Here is a 26,030-nt window from a genome sequence, read left to right on the forward strand (position 1 = left end):
TTCCAATAGGAAGTTCAGCACCTCGAACTTTAATTTATTACAGTCACTGTGATATGTGCCTTCTTTTCTAGGTATTGAACTTATTCCTGGGGACACAGGTAAGGGTGAGTGGAAGATAGAACGTCTAGGCCCTCTCTTCCCTTCCACCTTGCCAGAACACTATCCTCCCTTAAGCCTCACTTCCCTGATGGCCTAAGTAGTTACACTGGTCTGTATGAGGCTAATCTGCCAACAATTAGTGAATAATCCACATAAATCTTCCACCAATACATTCACTCAGTAGCTAAGAGCTCACTGCTTATGGTGCTTGAGACAGAAGCAGTCCAGCAGGGACTTGCTTCTGAAAGGGGGCTCTGGAAAGAGAAGAGCCAAATCCCTGACAGACTGCAGCCCAAGGAGCTTCCCAGCCATCTCCCTTCTCTGAGGCTGGCCCTGGGTCTGGGTATGGGGCAGCTGTTTAGGAGAACTGGTCAGATGCCAGACCACCTCATCCTACCTCCCAGAGTAGGAGACAGCACAGAAATGTGGCTCTCAATAGGTAACAGGGGCTGAGGCTTTCGGGGCCAACCCGGGACAGTGGAAAGACTCCTCTTATATTCCAGACTGGGGCAGTGGCCAGGTCAGACCCAAACCCCTAGTCTCTTCCCTACATATCTTCTGGTCGATGAACACTTACTGAGGAGAGAGGTTGCCTGTCTTTCCTCACAGGGACACACTGCCCTTCAGGGTCTCCTATTGCTTCATTCATTTCCAGTACAATCGGCAAAAGGCCTTTTGCTCAGTCCCTCAGCTTTGATCTGAGCCTGTTGAATCTCTCAACTTGATCTTTCCTAATCAAGCAGCAATATATACTAACCTGGCTGTCCCACTTGGCAGAATTACTTGACAGTGTGCGGTAAGAAAATCTGGCAAGGCAGCTAGAAGATACAAAAATACAATATCGTACAGGAAAGCTGCATTCTCCAGGAGGTCTCTCAGCACAAAAGTAGGACTATTGTGCTTCGTATTTGATAATTCCAGGTCAGTACTTGAAACCTGTCATGCTGCCAGAAAGTTCTTTCATAGGGGGTTGTTTTGTATTCCCAAATGGCTATAATTGATACCAGCTTCATCTGAGTTCTATAAAGAAAACATTACTGAGCTACCTTAGATCTGCATTGCTTTTTTTTCCTTTTTTGCATTATCCATTCATTCATTTGGTCATTCAACAAACGCTGGAGTGCAAGTCCAGTGGCGAACAACACAGTGACCTCCCTGCATTCATAGAGTTTAGGTTCTCTCTTATACTCAACCACCAGGGCTGTGTTCCCCTTTGCAAACATGGACAACTCCAGAACAGCTGCTTGGGAAGACACCTTGGAGGTCAGCTAGTCAAAGCTTTTGTTTTACAGATTAAAACTGATGCTGAAAAAGATGTCTGGCTTGTTCCACCAACTAGTAAGTTGCCATGGGGTGCACACTGGAACCCTGGTCTCTTCCCTTCTCTTGTGTACTCTTTAAGGCCCATCTGTCTCCAGCAGAGGAGAGAAGCAGAGGGGGATCCTGAGAAGTGACAAGGATATGGGTTTGTGCAGGGGGTGGGGGGTGGGGAGAGTGGTGCAAAACACTGTCTCCTTCCTGTCCCTGGCCTCTGAGCCTACACTCAGGCAGGGGTTTCTTTTCTTGAAAAGAATCCCAGCCTCAACTGGCCTTAGCAGCAGGTTAGGGTCGTGCTCAGTGCTGGTGGTGCTGGCGGTGGTGGGAGGGGAGGGCAGGCCAGGGCACCCGCCTATTGTGGGTCTGGATTGGATGCTTCCACTCATTCATTTCCTTTTAATTAACCCGCATTCCTGGAGGAGAAATATTTATGTTGGCTCCCATAGAGGCAATCCGCAGACTGGAAAGAAGGGGGAAGAAAGCCTGCCTTAGCAAAACAATATCTCTAAAGAGCTCAAGAAGAGAAAATAAGAGAACAAAATGCCATTAAAATAGCCTTCTACCCCCACTGGAGTCAATGAAAACTTCATTTCACATGCTAATCCCCCACTCCGCCCCTTCTCTTCTCACAACACCTTTCCTGAAAGTGTTTGGGAAAAGTCTTCGCAGTCAGTACACAGCTCCCTGCAGCTCAGACTTCTCCTTGTGTTAGTTCAGGGCCCCAAGTGGGGCCCTCGCTCCAGCAGCGGCTTTTTTCTCCCCCCCTTTAATTTAAACAAAGACTTCAGAGTTCATCAACCTCCCACTGAAATTCACAGCTGCTGAACAAACTAATCCCCTCTCCCGGCCTTTCTTCCCTTCAATGGGCTCTTGGCTTCAAAGACACTTTGGGAAAGGACTTTGCTGGGGCTCACACTGCTTCATCAATAGAAGTTAGTGCAAGTATTATCTGAAGAGCAAGTGGCTTTACAAACAAATACTGCCTAACAATCCCTTCCTCCCAAACATACACATCTAGCCCACAGACATGATGGGATCTACAACAGGATTAGAGATAGTACCCCTGGCTTCACACCCAGCCCCTTTGTGCAGCTGAGCTCAGCCCTGAAGTGGTGTGGGGAAAACCCCGAGAGCTGCATGTCAGGCACGGATGGAGATACACACACACACACACACACACACACACACACACACGGCCACAAATGCTGCGAGGAGAAAGTCTTGCAACCTAATTCAGTGCCACCCTCCTTTCTTCAACTCTCTTGACTCCCCATCTGTCCCCAAGCCCTTCTCCTGTCTTTCTGGGGTGCGGGAAGCAAGAACAAAGAGGCTAGGAAGAGAGGTAAGGGCAAAACAGGACCCAGAGGAGACAATCATTGGGAGATGACTGAGGAAACCAAATCGAAGCGGCTTTATTGCCCATTGAGTACAACAGTGCTTCAAATGCAAAGTCCAACCATGAAGAGTGCAGCCAGAGGAGGCAGCCCTGAGACGTGTGGGGGCTGAGGAGGAGAAGGGCCTCCAGCCCTTGAGGAACAGTGCCAGAAAAGTCTTGTTAATGTGGCTCCTATTCAAGAAGTGGGCTCATAATCACACAATGGAAGGACCTTGGGCCAGGGCTCAGACAGGTCAAGTCAGGACCATTCCCTGCAGGCAGAGGTCTCTCTGCTCCTATTTCATAGCCTAAGACAGCTCCCAGCAAAAGACAATGCACCCCTTCTCCTTTCCACCTGACCTAGCCCACCCTTATGATGCTGGCAGAAGAGAAGGTCCTTGTAAAAAGCACCTAATAAGTTCCTTCTCTGGGTTCTGCTCAGCACCCATGCCTCACATTCATGATTTGTTCAGAAGGTGAACAACAGTCAACTCTACCCCAGCCTCTGGGGCTCAGAGGAAAATGGACCCGGAAATAGGAACTCAGAGGCAAGGAGAAGGTAAGGCCAGGCTCTTAACTCACAGAAGGGGAGAAAGAAAAGCCCCACAAGATGGGTACAGCAGAGGTAGACTTGGAGGTAATAATCCTGTTCACCCCCTCAGAAGCCACTTAAACAGAATATCTCTGGGGTTCTTAAAGAGGCCCTGCCCCAGGTCTTGTCAGAGTACAGAGTCAGGGAAGGTGAAGAACCAGCTATATGCTCTGTCTCTCACGCTGCGAGAGCCTTGGGTGGATTCTACAAGGCCAGGCATAAAAGGGTGAAAAGCACCCTGCTAACTTTAGAGGCAAGCCCACAGCATCATATACCTGGCAGCAAGGGAAGAGGGTAGGGAAAAACAAACAGAATCTCTTCCGAAATTCCCCCTTTTCCACAGGGAGGAGGTAAGTAACAGCAGAAGTAGCCTCCTGGCAAGAGAGGCTGCCTGGTTTACGTGTGCAGCTTATGAGCAATGGTGAGGACGGCCTTCAGGACAGGCATGAAGCTGGAGACCTCGCTGAAGCTGCTGCAGCCCACCACCTGGGCATGCACTGCAAGGCCCTGCTCAAAGCTTCCTGCGTCCACACATCGGGCAACCTCATGGAGCCCAGCCAGGACATGAGGCGAGAGCTGTGGAGGGATCGACCCTTAGGTCAGGGAGCCCAACCCAGCCCCTACCCTGGCAGGACGGAAGGGTAAGAGAGGATTAAGTTCTGGAGCCCAGTCCGGGCAAGATGTATGTATTGTGTGGGGGAACCCAGGTCGGTGAGACCTATGGGAGAGGACACTGGGCTCCCTTTGGCCATGGGTGATGGAGGGCAGGGGGCAGAGGTGCACCACGAAGCGTACTTACTGTCCCCTGGCAGAGCTTCTCATATAGACATTCTAGACGTTGGGCTGCCTCATCCAGCTTCCGTTTTGTCTTCTGCAGGGAGGGAAATGGATTCTGACTCCAGCCCCTAAGACTAACACTACACAGGACTATAAAGAATCACAGTATATTAGAGCTGGAATGGCTTAATGCTACTGCTTTCATTTCACAGGAGAGGAAATGAAGGCCCAAAGATGGTAAGTGATTTGCTCAAGTGGACACGGTTGGTGAATGAATGGCAGGTCTCCTACTCCTAGCTTTCACCTACCCTCCAGTGCCCCGGGCTGCCTTTCCAAGAATTAAGCCTCAATGCCTCTGGGCCCTGCTACCGAGAAGCTGGACTCAGGCCAGACGAGCCCCATGTCCCCGCATGGATATCAAATAAGTACAAGACACAGGGGCCCAGGGACCATGAGAAAAAAGTCACACAAGGAACTGATGAACAGCTCAGAAATCCTGGGACTAGCTAGTGGTGTGAGGAGAACATCGTGGGGAAGGCTCAGACTTACTAAATCAGTGGCAGACAGGGAGCAGCGTCGTAGAAGCTTGTCAAAGCTAATCTTCAAGGACCGATGCTCTGGGGGCAGCTCCTTCCTTTCCACCTTCTCAGGTGGCCGCTGCTGAAGCTGCTGAGGAAGGAGCAGGGAGACAGGATAGATGGGCAAGATTTCCTTTTCACAGCTGCCCTACAGACTAGTCCTCAGTGACTCAGTGTCACACTTCTCCCGCTGCAGCAGAACAGAGTCGGGGAGAAGGACACCCCCTCTTCTCTGCGGCAAGGACATTTGGTACCTGCCTGCGCCAGTTCCCCAGCGCAGAATCTGCCTCCCTCTTGAGGAAAGAGGCCCATCTTCCATGTTCCCTGCTTTTCTATACCCAAGAAGAGTTGGAAAGCAGAGGGGAACATGCTGCTCCTGTCACCTGCAGGCTGAGTTCTCCTGGTGCTCCTGGGGGAGCATGGCCCACACCAGGGACAGAAGGCTGGGAGGAAAGGACCCCTCGTGGCTCAGAGGTGAGGCTCATAACTGGAGTGGTAATCGGTGCTGGGGGCATAAATGTCTCTGGCAACTAGAGACAGAGAAAGAAAGGCATATGAGTCTAAGCTGAGAGACTTCCTAGGCCCTGGTTTGAGAGACTGACTGGACTTGTGAGTGAGCAAGGGAACAGAATAGTGAGTAGGGAACCAGGAAATAGGGAGACTGGTATCTGTACGCAAGAAGGAAAGAGGAGACAGGTGAGGGGAGAATAATGAGTGGGGAAAGAGACAGGACAGAGTGTGTGACAAAGAAGGGGACTGGGCTGAATTCAACAAGAATGTAGGTCATTGGTGAATGTATGAGGGATAAGTGGCAAGAGATGCATTGACCTTTTTCCTCTGAAGGTTTGTCCTGGGCACTGGGGCATTTTTCAAGGAATCTTGAGGTCCTGCATAGCACAAAGATAGAGGTATTTAGGGGCATGGTCAGGAACGTTGTTAATTTTTAGCCTAAAGGCCAGAAAAATTATTTCAGTTGGAGACTACCACACATCCCTCTGCAGACCAGCCGTACTCTCAGCTGACATTCTCCAACCCAATGGCCCCCAGTTTACTGGCCTGAGGAAAGACTCCTAATAAGGTGGTAGTGGCGAGGGGAGGAGAAGGAGGCAATGATCCAGAAAAGGGAAGCCGTGGAAGGAAGACTGACCTGGGGGAACAGTCGAGAGGCCAGTGGTTGGGAGGGCATTAGAGCATGGAGCACCAGGCCCTCCTGGAGGGTGTGTCACAGGGAAGCTGACAGGAGGGGCTGGGGACTGGAAGCTCATAGGGCTGAGACCTGGGAGTCTCACAGGAAGCAGAGGGAGCTGTTGAGCAGTCTCAGCCAGGGAGGCAGAGCCAGGCTGTATGGTGTCTGGGGGTGCCATGGGTGGAGGTGGACCAGGAGGAGGCCATGTTCCAGGGAATCCCGTGGGGTTAGGAACTTGTGCCTTTTGCTCTCTTAACAGTGGTGGCTCAAATAAAGCTGAAAAGGAACAGAAACAGGTCATTTGCCACCAAACTTCAATTTGGGAGAGATTCAGATCATATCAGGGAAGAATAAGGCAGCAATAAAATGAACAAACAAACCTAATAATGATAATAATAAAACATTAGTATGTGTGTATGGAGAACTGTCATTTACAAAGTACTTTTAACTATTCCTCAATTGATCCTAAACATAATTCTGTAGGGTTAAAATGACCAACATAACATCTACTATCATTTTTCAGAAGAAATAGAGTGGCTAAGTCTGTTGCCCATAGATACAAAGCCAGTAAGCAATAGTACTGGGGATTCAGACTTCAAATTCCAAGCTCCTCTCACTATGTATTAGGCATTATGCCCCCAAAATCCATGCTGGCCATGCCAACTGTCTTCCTTTGTGCTCTCCCCAGACAAACCTTTACTCACTCACTCACTCACTCACTCACTCACTCACTCACTCACTTACTCACCAGGCCTTACCCCAGGGCCCAAGGGCAAAGGCTGGGCTGCCTGGGGCCCAGGTGACCCATAGTCACTTATATTATGCATTCTGGAGCTTTGATAAGGGCTAGAATGGGAAGGTGTCAAGGGTGTCACTAGAGGTGTGAAAATCCTTGGCCTTAGAGATGGAGTTGGAACCTGTGAAGAGAAAAAGGGTCATCGCTTGGAAAGGAAAAAAAAGGTAAATAATTGAAAATAGAAAAACAATAGAGAATGTGAAACAAAAAGCTGGCTTTTAAAATGAAAATCAACAGAACTGGTAAGTCTATATAAAAAGTGACAAAGATGGGGGAGGCGCCTGGTGGCTCAGTGGGTTAAGTGTCCGACTTCGGCTCAGGTCATGATCTCACAGTCCGTGAGTTTTAGCCCCACATCAGGCTCTGTGCTGACAGCTCAGAGCTTGGAGCCTGCTTCAGATCCTGTGTCTCCCTCTCTCTCTGCCCCTCCCCTGCTCATGTTCTGTCTCTCTCTGTCTCAAAACTAAATAAAAACATTAAAAAAAAGTGACAAAGATGAAGAAATAAGACAATTTCATCAAGCTCAGGGATGACACAGGGAATAATACAACAGTCCCTACAGCTGCTAAAAAGATAATAGAGGAATACAAATAACAAAGTTACAAGTAACTTTATGTTAATAAATTTGACAACTTAGAAGAAATGAACCAATTCCTCAAGAACCACACTCAGCCAAAATTAAATATATTACTTGAATAGTCCTAAAACAATTAAAGGAATTTAATTTGTCATTGAAAAGCCCTCCCCCCAAATAAATCCTTAGGCCTAGATAATTTTACTGGAGAATTTTACCAAACATTCAAAGAATTAACACAAAGTTTATACAGTCTCTTCCAGAAAATAGAAGAAGGAACATTTCCTAACTCATTTTATGAGGTATTACCCTGAAACCAATGCCAGACAAAGACAGCACAAAATAAAACCATAGACCAATATTTCTCATGAACTTAGGCACAAAAATCCTCAGCAAAATTTGTACAAATTGAATCTAACAATGAACTATTTTATTTTATTTTATTTTATTTTATTTTATTTTATTTTATTTTATTTTAAAGAAAGTAACAGCGTGCAAGCAGGGGAGAAGGGCAGAGGGAGGGAGGGAGGGAGGGAGGGAGAGGAAGAGGAAGAGGAAGAGAGAGAGAGAGAGAGAGAGAGAGAGAGAGAGAATATCCCAAGTAGGCTCCACACTCAGCACAGAGCCCAATGCAAGGCTCAATCCCACAACCCTGGGACTATGACCCGAGCAGAAATTAATAGTTGGATGCTCAACCAACTGAGCCATCCAGGCACCCCAAACAATGAATATAAAAAACAGTAACATACCACAACCAAATGGAATTTATTCCAGATGATATAAGGCTGGTTCAGTATATTTAAATCCACCATAATCCACCATAACAACAGGCTAACAAAGGAAAATTGTTTAAAATGATAACAGGAAAATATCTGACAAAATTCAACAATCATTCATGACTCAGCACACTAGGAATAGAAGGAAACTTGCACAGACTCATAAAGAGCATCTACAAAAAAACCTACAGCTAACATCATACTTAATGGTGAAAGACTGAATATTTTCCCTTTAAGGTTGGAAAAAATCAAGGATGTTCACTCTTGCTTTTCTAAGTTTAGTACTACAATAAGGCGAGAAAAAGAAATTAAAGCATACAGAATAGAAAAAAATCTATCTCTATCTGCAGACAACATGACTGTCTACATAGAAAATCTCAAGGGATACACAAAAAACTCCTAAAACTAAGAAATGAGCTCGGGAAACTCACTTCTGAACATTGAAACGTCACAAGATACAAGATTAACACAAAAATATCAACTATATTTCTCTATACCCACAATGAACAAAGGGCAATCAAAATTAAAAATACAATTACCATTTGATTTCAAATTGCTCAAGAGAAATGAAATACTTAGGTTTTAAATGAACAAAACATGTCAGGATCTGTATGATGAAAATGATAAAATGCTGATGGAGATAGCATTAGAGAGATATACCACGTTCACAGGTGAGAAGATTCAACACAGTAAAGATACCAATTCTCCCTACCTTAATCTAGAATTCCTGTCAACATTTCAGCAAGTTTCTTTGTAGACATAGACAAGCTTATTCTAAAACTTAGGTGGAAAGGGTAAGGTCCTAGAATACCCAAAGTAATTTTGAAAAAGAGAAACAAAGTGGGAGGAATTACTCTTCCTCATGCCAAGACTTATACAGAGATAGTATTCAAGACAGAGGAGCACTGTCAGAGGGAAAGACACACAGATCAATAGAACAGAATTGAGATCTGAGAAGGAAACCCATATAAATATGCCCAGTTAATTATTTTTAAGTCTATTTATTTTAAGTCTCCCAGCGTAAGCAAGGGAGGGACAGAGAGAGGGAGAGAGAGAAAATCCCAAGTAGGCTTCACACTGCCAGCATGGAGCCCGATGTGGGGCTCAAACTCACGAACCCATGAGATCATGACCTGAACTGAAACCAAGAGTTGGACGCTTAACCAACTGAGCCCACCCAGGCACTCGCCAGTTAATTTTTGGCAAAGGAGCAAAGTCAATTCAATGGAGTAGAGACAGCCTTCTCAATAAATGATTATGGATATCCATTGGCAAAAAAAAAAAAAAAAAAAAGAAGCTTGACTATACTTCATGCCACATGCAAAAATTAATTCCAAATGGAACATGGACTTAAATGTAAAACATAAAACTAAAACTTTTAGAAAGAACACAGGAAAACTTTAGAGGACCGTGGACTGGCAAAGAGTTCTCAGACTTGACACAAAGGTCATGATCCATAGAAGGAAAACTATAAACTGGACCTTATAAAATTAAAAATTTTTGCTCTGTGAAGGACCCTGTTTAAAAAATGAAAAGACAAATTCTTACATAGTTACACACACACACACACACACACACACACACGAGTACATATAAAATCGGTGAAATCTGAATCTATGGATTGTATTAATATAAGTTTCTTAGTTTTGATATTGTGCTATAGTCATGTGTGACTAGCATGACGTGGGGTGGGGATGTGCTACATGAAACTTCCCAGTACATTTCTTTGCAACTTCCTGTGAATCTACAATTATTTCAAAATAGAAAGGAAAGTGGAAGAGGGGGAGAGACAGAGAAAGAGAGACAGAGTAGGAGAAGGAAGAGGACAGAGGGGAAAGAAGGGGGAAGGAAGAAAGAAAATTAGGGTGAGAATTGAAGGTGGGACAGGATGAATCATCAGAGCTTCTGCCTAATACCTCTATTTGCAATCTTGCTGGATTTTGTTCCCCAGCCCTTCCAGTAGGCTGCTGGTATAAGTTAACAGCACCCAAACCATCTGGGCACAGTGGCCAGGAACCTGGGAGTTAGTTCCCCAACTTCACGGACTCCTCTAAACCATCACTAATTTCTGCCAATTCTACCTATTAAATATTTTAAAGCTAACCTCACTCTCCAGCTTTAGATCATTTCATTTCCTCATCATTTCTTGCTATTGCCTCCTAGATGCCTCCTTTCTAAACTCATGGCTAGTCATTGCCCTGCATAAGACCATTCAATAGCTCCTGACTGCTATCAATTTCAGGGTCAGGTCTAAGATCTTTAGCACAGAATTCCATGCCCTTCCTGATTTATCACCTACCTGTTACTCAAACTTCACCTAACCTCACTCCTCTGCCACAAACAACTATTTTGCAGTTTCATTAAAATATTAGTAATTCCTCAAGTGGGCTTTGCTTACTCTCCCTCCAATGCTTTCATACATGCTGTTCCCACTGCTTGAAATAGCCTTCACCAGGGCACCTGGGGTGGCTCAGTAGGTTAAGCGTCTGACTCTTGATTTCATGTCAGGTCACAATCTCACCATTTGTGACATCGACCCCCAGGTCAAGCTCTGTCCTGACAGCACAGAGCCTTCTTGGGATTCTCTCTCTCCCTCTGTCTCTGTCTCTCTCCTGCTTGTATGCTCGCTCTCGCTCTCTCTCTCAAAATGAAGGGAAAAAAAACTTAAAAAAAAAGAGTTTTCACTGACCCCTTCCTTTGCCTAAATAACTTAAAAAATTCTTTTTTAATCTTTATTTATTTTTGAGAGAGAGAGAGAGACAGAGTGTGAATGGGGGAGGAACAGAGAGAGGGAGACACAGAATCCAAAGTGGGCTCTGTCAGCACAGAGCCCAACACAGGGTTGGAACTCACAAACTGTGAGATGATGACCTGAGCTGAAGTCAGATGCTTAACTGGCTGAGCCACCCAGGCGCCCCGCCTTGCCTAAATAACTTTTAATCTTCAAGATTCAGATCAAACATCATACTCATTCTGAAACATTCCCTAAACTTCCCCTGCTCCCCCCAAAAGTTGCTTTCTTCTGTGGGATCCCATGGCACCTTATCATACTGCAATTATGACATTTATGATTAGGAGCTAATTAGGGGCATGAATCATAGTTTGGCCACCTTTCTGTTCTAAGAGCCTAATAGTTGTTCAATAAGCAGTTATTAGAAAAATAACTCGATCTATGCTTTAGTTGGGAATTTTCATCATTTTTGTTCCCTAATATATTCTAACTGCCTAGAACCATGCCTGATACTTGGTAGACATTTGATAAATATTTTTGAATGAATGAACAAACCAGGTCTTACCTGGTGAGAAAACTGGAATCCCAATCTGTAAGATGATGTCTCTTTAGAGTGGGGGGTAGCCCCCACAACAACCCGGGGGAAGGGAAAAGGAGGACATTGTTGGCCCATGACACCAGACCCCTGGGCATGAAAAAGCCGATCTCTCAGCTGCTGAATTGGTGGCTATAAAAGTTATGACAATGAAGAACTGTGTTAATTAAAATTAAAACAAGCAAATGTCCTCTCTTACAAGCCTGGCCCCACGTAGCATTCAAACTTCAGTTTATTTCTACACTTCAGCCACCTTAGATAATTCAAAGGTTCCCAATCCCTGCCAAGCCTCCTTCCTTTCTGTTCCTTCTGCCTAGAATGCTGTACATCTGCTGGTAAGCTACTTCTCTTTGAAGGTCCAGCTCAACTGTTTTAACCACTGGAAAGCCTTCCTTCATTACTCTGGGCAAAACCAGCCCCTTTCCTGGAGTTCCACAGCACTTAGTATAAGCTTCTGTTGTGACACTGTAAGTTACTGACAACTGATTTCCCCCAAGGAACTGTGAGCTTCCTGAGGGACTAGGTATTATCTATCCCAGAACGTCCATGTTTTGCATAGTGCCTGGAACGTGGAAGTGCTCAGCCAGTGGTAGATGACTGAAATGGCTTGCCCTCTCTACATGGCCCCACTCACCTGAGTACAGTCCCTGGGTAGGTAGCTCATGGCAGTGGCCAGGCTGCCCTGGGCTGCCAGGAGGTTGGCATACTGAGTGACCCTGTAGGTTGTGGCAGGGCCTGAGCTCACCCCATCAGGACCCCGCAGTAGCTCCAAGCTCCTATTCAGGACCATCACCTTCTCCATCAGGTCCTATAGGAACAAAGACAAGACAGGCCTCTTCAAAGCGCATCCTGCTCTCTAAGCCTAAGCAGTTCACCCAGGGACTTCCCATTATGGGTATGAGGGTACTTGGCCATAGCCAGCTACAGATAGTAGGTGACGCTACATCTAGTTAGAGAAGGGCCATTGGTGTTAGCACTAACTTCAACTGGGCCTATCTGGGTCTTAGACTCTTGTACATCTCTGCCTCTTTGTTTGCTCTCTTTACTCTTTACTCTGCTAGTACATCATCAATTTCAGGCTCTGGTATACTACTGTTTCATCTGTGACTTTGTCTTCCTATGAATCTGTGACTCCCACCTTCTCTGGTTACCTGCAAGGTGTCTGGTATAATTTAAATCCACAGAACTTTTCAGAGCAGCTAAGAGAAGGCCCAGGCTCACAATTACTCAGATAGAGAATAAACTCATATTAACCAAACCTGAAGTGGGAAAAAATTAGGAAGGTTAATACCTAAGCAGCTATTTATTGCTCAGTCTCCCCTGACTGAGAAGGGAGGAGGGAGGTGCTGGCTCATCCCTGGGAGAAGGGCCCTTTTCTCCTCCCTAATATCCCTGATTCCAGCCTGGGGTACATAGAAGACTCGCCTCTGATGTCCCTACACATCCCTACCACTAGCCTCTCCCAAGATCCTGGTATGGAGTGACCAGTGCCCTGTAGAGAAGGAGTACCTGTAGAGCCAGGGGGGATGAAGCCTGGTGGCATTTTGCCCAACACTCCACCAGCTGCTCCACATTCCCTGAGCACACATAACAGAGTCTGGCTTCAGAGGTCAGTGCTCTGCCACCCTCCTGTTCCATGCGCATACCCAGCATGTCTGCAGAGAGATGGAATTTTTTTTTTAATTTTTTTTTTTAACGTTTATTTTTGAGACAGGGAGAGGCAGCATGAATGGGGGAGGGTCAGAGAGAGAGGGAGACATAGAATCTGTAACAGGCTCCAGGCTCTGAGTGTCAGCACACAGCCTGACACGGGGCTCGAACTCACGGACCACGAGATCATGACCTGAGCCGAAGTCAGATGCTTAACTGACTGAGCCACCCAGGCGCCCCAAGATGGAAATTTCTTTAATGGCACAGCTTCCCTGTGCTTCTCCTCATTCTCCTGTTTGGAAATGGGTGGAGGACCATGAGCTGTGGGACAAGTGACCACAGTGGCTTTGGACAATACTGAGGCCAACCTTGCTCCACAATAAAGGGCAGAACTCTTGCATCACGATGTGATGAGAAAAAGTAAAACAGAACAACTAATGATCCATACTGCAAGTAGGAAGATGCACTGTAGTCCTTGCCTCCTGGCTGAACCAGACCTTGGCCTTGACAACATGGCCTAGCCTCCCAGAGCTCAGGCTGCTCCTCTGCCTTCTCCCTCAGTGTGTCCATTAACTCCATGTTGGAGTGACACCACTCCATCCCGAAGCCTAGGGCTACCTACCACAGAGCTCAGGGAATTTCTCTGGCCCTGAGTATGTCAGTAGCAAGGCCAGTGCCTCTCTCCAGTTCTGCAGGCTACAGGTACACACCATATCCTTCCAATTCTTCCGTACAACACAGGCTAGAAGCTGTAGTGGGCAGAGAGCGAAGGAGGCCATCAGCCATCCATCTAGCACAGGCAGCAGGAGTCACACACAGGGACATGCTAAGAAAAGCCACTCGCAAGCAGGTTTCCTCTTAGACCACTGACTAGGGGTTGGGGGTGAGGTAGGGTGGTTGCAGTTGGAAGAGAGGGATCCCAGCAGATCTTCTGAACGCCAAGGTGTGGGCATCCACCTGACAAAGTCCAAGTAATCCCCTCCCCTCCCCTCCTTCACAGTGGGCAGTTACCGAGGAGATTCTGCTTTTCTTCTTGGCCCAGTAGCACTCCTGTGTTTGCTTTAGCAGATCTGCACCCCCAGCCTGGGCCAGGATGATGGCATCAGCAAAGCGCTCTTCCTTTAGACACAGCTCCACAGCAGGGCCCAGTTCTCCAAGCAGGAGAGCCTGGCTCAGGAGTCCATCAGTGTCTGCAGGCAGAGGCATCCCCTCCATGTGAGTCTGCCCTCAGACCCTAGCTTCCTGTCCCCTGCAGGGCCCACAGTGCACCCCTTCCACCTCTGTATCACTCAGCCTCCCTTGCCCCAAACAAAACTCCCAAGTTTCATTCCTCAACAATAAAATGCAGTGGGCTGTCCTAGAGTGCCAGGTCTGGTGGTAGGTAACTCTAAGGATAGGGCTCAAGAGGAAGGAGGGCTTCATGTGGCAGCATCAGAGGTACAGTGTGCGCTCACTCGGCAAGGACAGGGTACAGTCTTTTAAGCAAGGAAACAGAAGGATAGAAAGAAATATCTTGCTAAAAGGCCTTCCAGAGGAAAGGTGCAGCCATGAAAATCCAGAGAGAGCTCTAACCAGTAACAGAACTTCCCAGCTTTTGTGTGGTGGGAAGGAGGCAGGAGATAGGAGGCAGGGGACAAGAAGAAAATATTCTCAAGTCCCAGAACTCTGAGCCCACCTACTCCCACACAGAGGGTTTCTCTCCCTCAGGATCGGGGTACCTTCTGTGATGGGGATCTCCCATGGAGTCATACTCTGAGGGACCAGCTCATCAAAGAAGGTTGAGGAGGCAGAAGCTTCCTCTGTGATGTGTTTTGAGGCCTGTACAAGGAAGGACAGAGGTGGGTACTTAGGAAATGAATCCCAAAACAGACGGAGAGATGCCTTAGTGACTCTCTCTGGAAGCTCTACTATTTGGCCCTTAATGGGTAAAGCTAAAAGAATAATCAGGTAAGGTTTGGGAAGGGCTCTAATCCATGGTTAAAACATAGCTTCTCTCCCAGCGCAAAAGCTTATGCACTCTGTATCTCACTGCGGTTCTAAAAAAAATGAGGAGTCTGAAGACTTCTACAGAAGCTGAGCATTTCATGAGAGCAAAGCAAAGGGCCAGGAAGAGGCAGATGCTCTACAGGCAAGTCTCCCGTGCTACCCTAGGTCTGGCTGCCTGGGCTCCTACCACACCTGGCTGCAGAAGACCTGCTGTCTGTTACTGTGATCATCTCCCTCGGACTGAGGGCTCTCACCCAGCCCCAAGTCACTCTTCAGCCACGTGGCCACCTGCAGGGAGAGACCTATGAGCGCCCTCTTCCCGGCACAAGATCAGACATGCATTATGCTTTCTTCCCACCTCCACACCCTACTGCCTGGACTCTCTAAGATCCTGGGGCTTTTCACCTGGGGAAAAGCCGACCTCCAGGAGGTAATATTTTTGTATATGCATTAACGAAGCCCACAAAGAGGTCACTCAAGACAGTTTCCATTGACAGCATTTTCTTCTTCTCTGCCTCAAGTACATGCTTCTGATGTGTGAGCAGCTTACCTTCTTCTGAAGTTCATCTTTACTGTATCCTAATAGTTTTAGAAATTTCACTCTGGAGTCTTGTTCTAAGGTCACCTAAGGAACCACAGAATACACAAGTCTCCATTACACCAATGTGAATGACCCTCTCCTGCCTAAGCCAGCGTACCCTCTAATACAGTTCTTCGTCCTACCAGAGGTGCCCTACTAAGGCTGGCACCATCTCTCCTCTTTTTCTCCCCAGATTTGATCCCGCTGGGCTGGTGGCATGGTGTTAACAAAACCCTCTTCCATTTCTGCATGAGAATGAGACCTTCAGTTGACTTACTAGATCTGTTGGCCTGGTTACCTGATAAGAGTAAAACGTCAGCTATGTTTCTAGGCAACATTGCTTGTGACTGATAAATTGGACTGGAACTATAAACTATAAATAATATCTGTGGACACTATGCTCTAGTCTGCCCTGATTGCAAGGGCTCTTGTAACTGAATAGATGTCTTGCAGGGACTCTAGAAACTACATTTTTGGTGTGGGTACAAGAGACATTGGCTCTTGTGGGAGTTAGGCTTCTAAGGCAGAGCCACCTCCACAACTGCCTAATTTTTTATCTAATCTCCTTACACTTGAGCTGTCTTCTGGGGAGGTGAAGAGGAGAGCTCTGAACTGCTGCATGGCCTGCCACAAGGGCTCCCACAGAAGACAGCCACAACCTGCTGCCCGGCTGACAAGCTGTGGGTCCTGTCCCACAGCTCTCTGAGACTGATGCCAAGAGAACCCAGAGAGCCTTGTGCGTGTCTAAACATCCAATTGAAAACACAGTTCCTAGTGGAAGCTGCATAGACACAGTAAAAGCCAGATACTGAGGGCCAAGCCTTCCTGAAGCCCTACCCTAACCTGGGTTAGATGGCTGGGCCCCTCATTTCCCCTACACAGAACTGTGAATTCTGACTAATATCTTCCTCACAGTGTCTCAGGGCTCCCTCTTTCTCCCACGCTTGTCCTTTAGAAATGTCCAGCCACATTCGGTTTCAGGGCCATCATCACAGACAGCTCTTGGATAGCTTTTCAAGCAGACTCCCCTCTGTCCTTGGGCACTGCTGCCTCCTTTGTTTGGAAGAGTAAAGGTTCAACTACTGATGGTGCCTTCTATTCTCTTTCTCACTCCACCATTCATTCCTGGAGCTGTTGCCTGCATTCTGCTTACAACAAAAGCAGCATTTCTTACTCTTTTCTCCCCACATCTTTTTCTAGCTTCACTCTATAGATGATCTTTCTCAAATCCTGTCTCCTTCCCAGATACCTGGTGTCTACCATCACAAAGTTCTTCTGTGTCTGAAGCACAGACCCAAGCCTTGCTCAGAACCCCGGGCTGGGGTCTGTCCTGTTTTTTGTAATCTTTGCTACGGCCCCAAAGCTTTGAATAATCCTCTCACTGCCTGCCTAGTCGGTTACTTCTTTTTCTTGTTTTACCTCTCTCCTCTCATCTGCTCACTTCCTTTCATAGGTAGAGCACTCCTGGTGTCATAAGCAGCTTGAAATTTCATTAGCACTGGAACTCGATCCATGCTCCAGAGTAAATTGGGACTTGATCCCTGAGTCTCACCACAACTTGCCTTGGGTTAACGGAAATAAACTCAAAGCCTTCTCATGATGTGTTCCCCACTTCCAGCCAATCCTCTTCCCTTCCTTTTCCTTCTCTTCTTCTCTCTTCCCATCACCTTATCTGCCCTTTGGCATGGCATGAAAGCCTTCACCTTGGCCCTGGTAAAGTCTCCAGGACATCAGCAATAGTAGCAAAAAAGGCAAATGTTTTTGTACCCTTTGGCTTCCTTGGCTGCAAAGGATCGCTGAGCCACTGGCAAAAGGTGAAGATTTCGTGTCCAGAGGGTGGGTGTGGCGTTAGGAAAAAGGCTGAGAGGTCAGAGCCTTTGTAATCTAGGTCCCAGTGTGATTGTGCATCTCCTGGAATTTCCCACTTTAGGGAAACACTTTGGAGCAGCCAGCCTTTGGGCTTCCTACCTTCAGGAACTGCCAGAGCATCTTTTCACTTTGTAGTGACGTTAGTTCGATCTTGTTCTGACAATAATTCAGGAGATTTCCTGACCCCAGGGACTCCTGCAGCTCAGCTGACCGCCTCAGGAATTCAGATTCTGTGGTGACTTGACTGACGAAGACTAGGCGGAGGCAAGGCTGTGGCACCTGATGGGCAGGGGTGCTGGGGAGGCCAAAGGTAACCAGCTTTCCCCCAAACTGGTGAGGAAAAACAAGAATGGTAAAAATTAACACCAAGTCTACATCACAGAGAAGGCTATCTATTGGTCAACCCTAGGATAGAAAATCAGTAATAATGCGGGGAGCACCATTCTCCCAGTCACCTGCACTAAACACCTTGGCTTCATCACGGTCTTTATACCCACCACAGCCAAGCAACAGCAGTCTTACCTCTTGCTCAATGTCTCCCATGCAGGTCCCCTCCATCCCACTCCCAGTGCTAGCACATCTAGATGACTGGAATTGGTTGCTAGCCTCTGGGTTTTTCCTCCTCAACCCAAGCCTTAGACTACTGGCCTGTACCTACTGCTACTTAGGGGCTTGTTACGGTTTCACAAGGCCTCAGACGAGGGCTTAAGTACCTCTGCCCATAGCATACAAAATCCTCCAAGATCAGGGCCAGACACTCTAGCCTCTCTCTCCCTCCTCATTTATGTGATCGCTCCACATCCCCAAAGGGCCCAGTTTATTCCTGCTTCTGAGCCTTCACCCACCAAAACACCCCCAACTGAGAATCCTTCTCACCAAATTAGGTACCCTACATAAAGCACCTGTCACAAAGCAGAGCTCAGTGAAGTTCCTTTACTCCAGCGGTTCTCCACCTTGGCTGCATATTAAAACCACTTGAGGAGCTATCCAGAGTCATCATCAGGTTGTACTCCCAACAATAAAATCTGAATCCCAGGGGGTGGGACGAGGCATCAGTATATTTTCAAGCTCTTCAGGTTGCAGACATGGTTGACAACTACTGCTTACTCCCCAACCCTTCACTATTTTCCTAAGACCCCTGCCTTAATGGACTTTCCCGGCCAAAATTCTCCACTTGACTCTCCTACAGCACAAACCTATACTATAGATTAGTGCTACACAGAACAATTTTAACTTTTGACTTGTTAATACTTGATAGTTTTACAAAGTGCTTGTATATATGCTTATTTGAGGTTCATGTCAATGCACTAACATGTAGCTGAGCAGGTATTACTATCCCTGTTGTACAAATGAGAATACTGAAGTCTTGAGTTAAGTGACTTGCCCAAGGTTACCCAGCTAATAAGTGACCGAGCTATGATAAGAATGCAGGCCTCTCCAGAATCATGAAAGCAGCAAGGGAAAAAAAATCCCTAACCTACAAGGGAAGACAGATCAGGTTTGCAGCAGACCGATCCACAGAAACTTGGCAGGCCAGAAAGGAGTGGCAGGATATATTCAATGTGCTGAATCAGAAAAATATGCAGCCAAGAATTCTTTATCCAGCAAGGCTGTCATTCAAAATAGAAGGAGAGATAAAAAGTTTCCCAGACAAACAAAAATTAAAGGAATTTGTGACCACTAAACCAGTCCTGCAAGAAATTTTAAGGGGGACTCTGTGTGTGTGTATGTGTGTATATATATATATATATATATATATATACACTCACTCTAAACGTCAATGGACTCAATGCTCCAATCAAAAGACACAGGGTAACAGAATGGATAAGAAAAAAGATCCATCTATATGCTGTTTACAAGAGACCCACTTTAGACCTAAAGACACCTTCAGATTGAAAATAAGGGGATGGAGAACCACCTATCATGCTAATGGTCAACAAAAGAAAGCCAGAGTAGCCATACTTATATCAGACAATCTAGACTTTAAAATAAAGATTGTATCAAGAGATGCAGAAGGGCATTATATCATACTCAAGGGGTCTATCCACCGAGAAGAGCTAACAATTGTAAACATTTATGTGCCAAATGTGGCAGCTCCCAAATATATAAATCAATTAATCACAAACATAAAGAAACTCATTGATAGTAATACCATAATAGTAGGAGACTTCAACACCCCACTGACAGCAATGGACAGATCATCTAATCAAAAAATCAACAAGGAAACAATGGCTTTGAATGACACACTGGACCAGATGGACTTAACAGATACATTCAGAACATTTCATCCTAAAGCAGCAGAATATACATTCTTCTCCAGTGCACATGGAACGTTCTCCAGAACAGACTATATACTGGGACACAAATCAGCCCTAAGTAAGTACAAAAAGATCGAGATCATACCGTGTATATTTTCAGACCAAAACACTATGAAACTCGAAATCAACCACAAGAAAAAATTTGGAAAGGTAACAAATACTTGGAGACTGAAGAACATCCTACTAAAGAATGAATGGGCTAACCAAGAAGTTAAAGAGGAAATTAAAAGTATATGGAAGCCAATGAAAATGATAACACTAACAACCCCAAACCTCTGGGACTCAGCAAAGGTGGTCATAAGAGGAAAGTATATAGCAATCCAGGCCTTCTTAAAGAGGGAAGAAAGATCTCAGATATACAACCTAACATTACACCTTAAGGAGCAGGAAAAAGAACAGCAAACGAAACCCAAAACCAGCAGAAGACAGGAAATAATAAAGATTAGAGCAGAAATTAATGCTAGAAACCAAAAAAAAAGTAGAACAGATTAATGAAACCAGAAGCTGGTTCTTTGAAAGCATTAACAAAATTGATAAACCACTAGCCAGTTTGATCAAAAAGAAAAAGGAAAGGAGCCAAATAAATAAAACCAAGAATGAAAGAAAAGAGATCACAACCAACACAGCAGAAATAAAAACAATAATAAGAGAATATTATGAGCAATTATATGCCAATAAAATGGGCAATCTGGAAGAAATGGACAAATTCCTAGAAACATATACACTACCAAAAGTGAAACAAGATGAAATAGAAAATTTGAACAGACCCATAACCAGTAAGGAAATCAAATTAGTAATCAAAAATCTCCCAAAAAACAAGCATCCAGGGCCAGATGGCTTTCCAGGGGAATTCTATCAAACATTTAAGGAAGAGTTAACACCTATTCTCTTGAAGGTGTTCCAAAAAATAGAAATGGAAGGAACACTTCCAAACTCTTCCTATGAAGTCAGAATTACCTTGATTCCAAAACCAGACAGAGACCCCACTAAAAAGAACTATAGACCAATTTCCCTGATGAACATGGATGCAAAAATCCTCAAAAAGATATTAGCCAACTGGATCCAACAATACATTAAAAAAAATTATTCACCACAACCAAGTGGGATTTATACATGGGATACAGGGCTGGTTCAATATCCGCAAAACAATCAACGTGATTCATCACATCAATAAAAGAAAGGACAAGAACCATATGATCCTCTCAATAGATGCAGAGAAAGCATTTGACAAAATACAGCATCCTTTCTTGATAAAAACCCTCAAGAAAGTAGGGATAGAAGAAGCATACCTCAAGATCATAAAAGCCATATATGAATGACCCAACACTAGTATCAACCTCAATGGGGGAAAAACTTTCCCCCTAAGGTCAGAAACAAGACAGAGATGTCCACTCTTGCCACTGTTATTCAACATAGTATTGGAAGTCTTAGCCTCTGCAATCAGACAACACAAAGAAATAAAAGGCATCCAAATCGGCCAGGAGGAGGTCAAACTTTCACTCTTCGCAGATGACATGATACTCTATATGGAACACCCAAAAGATTCCACCAAAAAAACTGCTAGAATTGATTCATGAAATCAGCAAAGTTGCAGGATATAAAATCAATGCATAGAAATCGGTTGTATTCCTATACACCAAAAATGAAGCGACAGAAAGAGAAATCAAGGGATCAATCCCATTTACAGTTGCACAAAAAACCATAAAATACCTAGGAATAAATCTAAGCAAAGAGGTGAAAAATCTATACACTGAAAACTATAGAAAGCTTATGAAAGAAATTGAAGAAGACACAAAGAAATGGAAAAAGATTCCATGCTCCTGGGTAGGAAGAACAAATATTGTTGAAATGTCGATACTACCCAAAACAATCTACATATTCAATGCAATCCTTATCAAAATAACACCAGCATTCTTCACAGAGCTAGAACAAACAACCCTAAAATTTGTATGGAACCAGAAAAGACCCCGAATAGCCAAAGTGATCGTGAAAAAGAAAACAAAAGCAGGAGGCATCACAATCCCAGACTTCAAGCTATACTACAAAGCTGTAATCATCAAGACAGTACGGTACTGGCACAAGAACAGACACTCAGATCAATGGAACAGAATAGAGAACCTAGAAATGGACCCACAAACGTATGGCCAACTAATCTTTGACAAAGCAGGAAAGAATATCCAATGGAATAAAGACAGTCTCTTCAGCAAGTGGTGCTGGGAAACCTGGACAACAACATGAAGAAAAATGAACCTGGACCATTTTCTTACACCATACACAAAGATAAACTCAAAATGGATGAAAGACCTAAATGTAAGACAGGAAGCCATCAAAATCCTCGAGGGGAAAGCAGGCAAAAACCTCTTTGACCTTGGCCACAGCAACTTGTTACTTAACATGTCTCCAGAGGCAAGGGAAACAAAAGCAAAAATGAACTACTGGGACCTCATCAAAATAAAAAGCTTCTGCACAGCAAAGGAAATAATCAGCAAAACTAAAAGGCAACTGACAGAATGGGAGAAGATATTTGCAAATGACATATCAGATAAAGGGTTAGTATCCAAAATCTACAAAGAACTTATCAAACTCAACACCCAAAAAACAATCCAGTGAAGAAATGGGTGAAAGACACGAATAGACACTTCTCCAAAGAAGACATCCAAATAGCCATCCGACACATGAAAAAATGCTCCACATCATTCATCATCAGGGAAATACAAATCAAAACCACAGTGAGATACCACCTCACACCTGTCAGAATGGCTAACATTAACAACTCAGGCAATGACAGATGTTGGTGAGGATGCGGAGAAGGAGGATCTCTTTTGCATTGTTGATGGGAATGCAAGCTGGTGCAGCCACTCTGGAAAACAGTATGGAGGTTCCTCAAAAAACTAAAAACAGAACTACCCTACGACCCAGCAACTGCACTATCCAAGGGATTTATCCAAGGGATACAGGTGTGCTGTTTCGAAGGGACACATGCACCCTCATGTTTACAGCAGCACTATCAACAATAGCCAAAGTATGGAAAGAGCCCAAATGTCCACTGATGGATGAATGGATAAAGAAGATGTGGTGTGTATACACACACACACACACACACACACACACACACACACACAATGGAGTATTACTTGGCAATCAAAAAGAATGAAATCTTGCCATTTGCAACTACGTAGATGGACCTGGAGGGTATTATGCTAACTGAAATCAGTCAGTCAGAGAAAGACAAAAATCATATGACTTCACTCATATGAAGACTTTAAGAGACAAAACAGATGAACACAAGGGAAGGGAAGCAAAAATAATATAAAAACAGGGAGGGCGACAAAACAGAAGAGACTCATAAATACGGAGAACAAACTGAGGGTTACTGGAGGGGTTGTGGGAGGGGGGATGGGCTAAATGGGTAAGGGGCATTAAGGAATCTACTCCTGAAATCATTGTTGCACTATATGCTAACTAATTTGGGTGTAAATTTTAAAAAATAAAAAATAAAACAAGTTAAAAAAAAAAAAAGAATGCAGACCTCTCCAGACAGACCCAGAAATACAGAGAACAAGCCAGTGGCTGCCAAAGGGGAGGGTTAGGTGAGAGGCCAGGCAAATGGTTGAAGGGGAGTGGGAGGTACCTGTTTCTAGTTATGCAATGAATAAGTCATGGTACAGTATATGAAATACAACCAATGGTACTATAATAGCACTGTATGGTGACCCATGGTAGCTACACTTGTGAACGTAGCGGAACGTATAAATCTGCTGAATCGCTATGTTGTACTCCTGAAACTAATGTCACATTGTGTGTCAGCTATACTTCAATTAAAAAAGGCAGAGGGGTGCCTGGGTGGCTCAGGTTGTTAAGGGTCTGATTCTTGATCTCAGCTCAGGTCATGATCTCACAGTTCATGAGTTCAAGCCCCACATTAGGTTCTGAACTGATGGCACAGAGCCTGCTTGGGATTCTCTCTCTCCCCCTATCTCTGTCCCTTCCCTACTCTCTCTCTCTCTGTCTCTCTCAAAATAAATAAATAAAAACTTAAAAAAAAAAGGTTTTAAATAAGTATTGGGGCTAATTCAGAGAAAATGAAACTCCTAGGCATTGTTGGAAATATTAAATTGTGCAGCTGCTGTGGAAAATGGTATGGTGAGTCCTCAACAATTAAACACAGAATTATCTCCTGAAATCAATAAACAAAACAAACGAAGAAATGTAGGTCTTTCAACATCAGAATTCTTCACCTCCCTGCCTCTTGAGTGTGTTGGCCTTGCCTCCACAATAAAACTGGTGGCTCTGCACAGAAGAATCACTTCTTCGATACATCTGTTTTTAAATGACACCTAATATTTAAATCATTAGGTTAACCTAGTGCTTTAGGGCCCTGCCTCTCCTCAGGCCAGCAGCAAGGGAATCACCTGGGAACTTAATGGAAACCAGAATCTTGGGTCCTACCCTAGACTAAAGGAACCAGAATCTGAATTTTAGTAAGATCTCCAGGTGATCTGTATGTGTATTAAAGTTTGAGAAGCACTTGCTTTAGGGATAAAAATGAACAAAATGTGGTCCCTATCCTCCAGGAGTCCATTACTTAGTAGGGTCTCCACCCGAGTATGTAAATAACCTTAGTCCAAGTAAAGTGTATCATTATAGGAGGATAAATCCTCAAAGTGAAGTCTGACAAGGGTTTAAAGATGGACATCATGGAGGGGGTGGTATTTAAGCAAAAGAACATGAAAAGGTACGGTAGGATTCAATGGCTCAGGAGAGAAGTTGAAGGGCAGGGTACAGGCAAAAGCAGCAAAGCTGAGGAGTTATTTGTGGAACAGAAAGGAGTCATATATAACTGGAGCACATGAAACACATAAGAATAAGGGGGAATAAAAACTGGAAAGGTAAGTGCGGCCCTTTGTACATTTGGCCTTGAGTCCATAAGACAATGGGGGCCAAAGGTTTTGAGCAGAGGAGGGACAGGATGGAATCTACATTTTTTTCTTTCCTGCTTTGTATTCTAACCCTTACATGTCTGGACTCACTACCAGTCCAAACACATAAGAGTTAGAGAAAGATCAGGTGGAATCTCAAGCAGTTCTCCATAACCGAGCAGTCTAAAACGCTCAATTCCCTTTAGACAGGACCAGCACAGTACGCTAGGCGAAGGGGTAGAAAGGAAAGCTACAGTAACTCTGCCTGAGCATGAAGGTGGGACCTGATCTGAGACACAAGCAGTAGGAATGAATCTCCTACAGAACACAGCTCCGTGCTGGGCACGCAACAGGCTTCACAAACACATACACACATACAACCATGCACTACCCGCCCCCCCCCCCCACACACACACATACACACTACACTTACAGCAAATGAAACACCTGCTGGCCTTCTCATCCATTTGGGGGGTTTTTGTAGAGGAGGTATCAATGATGCTTGGGCCACTTGCTCTGGCACCTGCAATGGTGGGAGAGGCTGGCCTTTGCTGAAGGAAGAAGAGATCTGAGGGCAAAAGGACACCAACTTGAAGTGGTGCTGCATCTACAAGTTTGGGGGAAATCCGTGAAACATCCAATCTGGCCCACAAAGGCTAGACTCCCATTTTCTAGGGAACTGGTAGTGAGAGTAAAACTCCCATGCAGTAGGCTCTTGGAAAGCCTACTGTATCCAAGGTCTACAGTGGAGTGTAGACACAGAACAGATCTATAGGAGAAAGGGAGATGAGGCACTTCCAAAATAACGATTCCACCATAGAGGTCCAGTGTTCCTGAAATACCACAGAGAACATCCAAGAGCAAGCGTCAAGGTGAAGGCCTCTTTTGTATTGTGGCAGAAATTGACATCCTCCCAGGAAGATGGGCACTAGAGCAAAGGTGCAGCCCTCTTTTGTATTGTGGCAGAAATTGACATCCTCCCAGGAAGATGGGCACTAGAGCAAAGGTGCAGCCCTCCCAACCCAGGCCCCTGGCTTCCCAGTCTCCAATAGTCCCCACTTCTTCCCAGGCCATTCGTCCTTCTCTCTCCCCCAACATAGAGACAGCATTCCCTCCAGCATTCTCCACCAAGCCCTTCAAACCTTGTCAGCCTGTCTGATCTGCTGGACTTCCCGGCTCCTACCCATCACGGAGTACAAACTGATCCAGCCGTCGAAGGAGGCAGCAGAGAACACTGGAGGATCCCGAGGGCACCACTGCACATCAAAGCACCAGCTACTCTGTGTGGGTAGCTTATATACTACCTGTGAAG

General features: G+C 45.2%; 1 protein-coding gene across 12 annotated transcripts in view; it reads right to left on the reverse strand.

The window, feature by feature from the left end:
- Positions 1 to 2,804: 2,804 nt before the first annotated feature.
- Positions 2,805 to 26,030, reverse strand: part of SEC31B (SEC31 homolog B, COPII coat complex component) — a 37,204-nt gene continuing 13,978 nt past the window's right edge. For 8 of the 12 annotated variants that reach the window (XM_043597256.1, XM_043597254.1, XM_043597255.1 and 5 more), the window contains 18 exons: positions 25,861 to 26,022; positions 25,152 to 25,286; positions 17,581 to 17,811; positions 15,583 to 15,657; positions 15,225 to 15,320; positions 14,765 to 14,864; positions 14,058 to 14,236; positions 13,669 to 13,795; positions 12,906 to 13,051; positions 12,031 to 12,204; positions 11,367 to 11,528; positions 6,673 to 6,841; positions 5,886 to 6,200; positions 5,567 to 5,625; positions 5,122 to 5,268; positions 4,710 to 4,829; positions 4,183 to 4,254; positions 2,805 to 3,959 (listed from right to left, as the gene is read on the reverse strand). In XM_043597256.1, coding sequence (XP_043453191.1) covers positions 3,780 to 3,959; positions 4,183 to 4,254; positions 4,710 to 4,829; positions 5,122 to 5,268; positions 5,567 to 5,625; positions 5,886 to 6,200; positions 6,673 to 6,841; positions 11,367 to 11,528; positions 12,031 to 12,204; positions 12,906 to 13,051; positions 13,669 to 13,795; positions 14,058 to 14,236; positions 14,765 to 14,864; positions 15,225 to 15,320; positions 15,583 to 15,657; positions 17,581 to 17,811; positions 25,152 to 25,286; positions 25,861 to 26,022 — 2,649 coding nt within the window. In that variant the 3' untranslated portion in view covers positions 2,805 to 3,779. The remainder of the gene's footprint in view (positions 3,960 to 4,182; positions 4,255 to 4,709; positions 4,830 to 5,121; positions 5,269 to 5,566; positions 5,626 to 5,885; positions 6,201 to 6,672; positions 6,842 to 11,366; positions 11,529 to 12,030; positions 12,205 to 12,905; positions 13,052 to 13,668; positions 13,796 to 14,057; positions 14,237 to 14,764; positions 14,865 to 15,224; positions 15,321 to 15,582; positions 15,658 to 17,580; positions 17,812 to 25,151; positions 25,287 to 25,860; positions 26,023 to 26,030) is intronic. The other 4 variants (XM_043597257.1, XM_043597259.1, XM_043597266.1 and 1 more) reach the window with 3 other exon arrangements.

Source organism: Prionailurus bengalensis, chromosome D2 (assembly GCF_016509475.1).
Source record: "Prionailurus bengalensis isolate Pbe53 chromosome D2, Fcat_Pben_1.1_paternal_pri, whole genome shotgun sequence".
Lineage (NCBI taxonomy): Eukaryota > Metazoa > Chordata > Mammalia > Carnivora > Felidae > Prionailurus > Prionailurus bengalensis.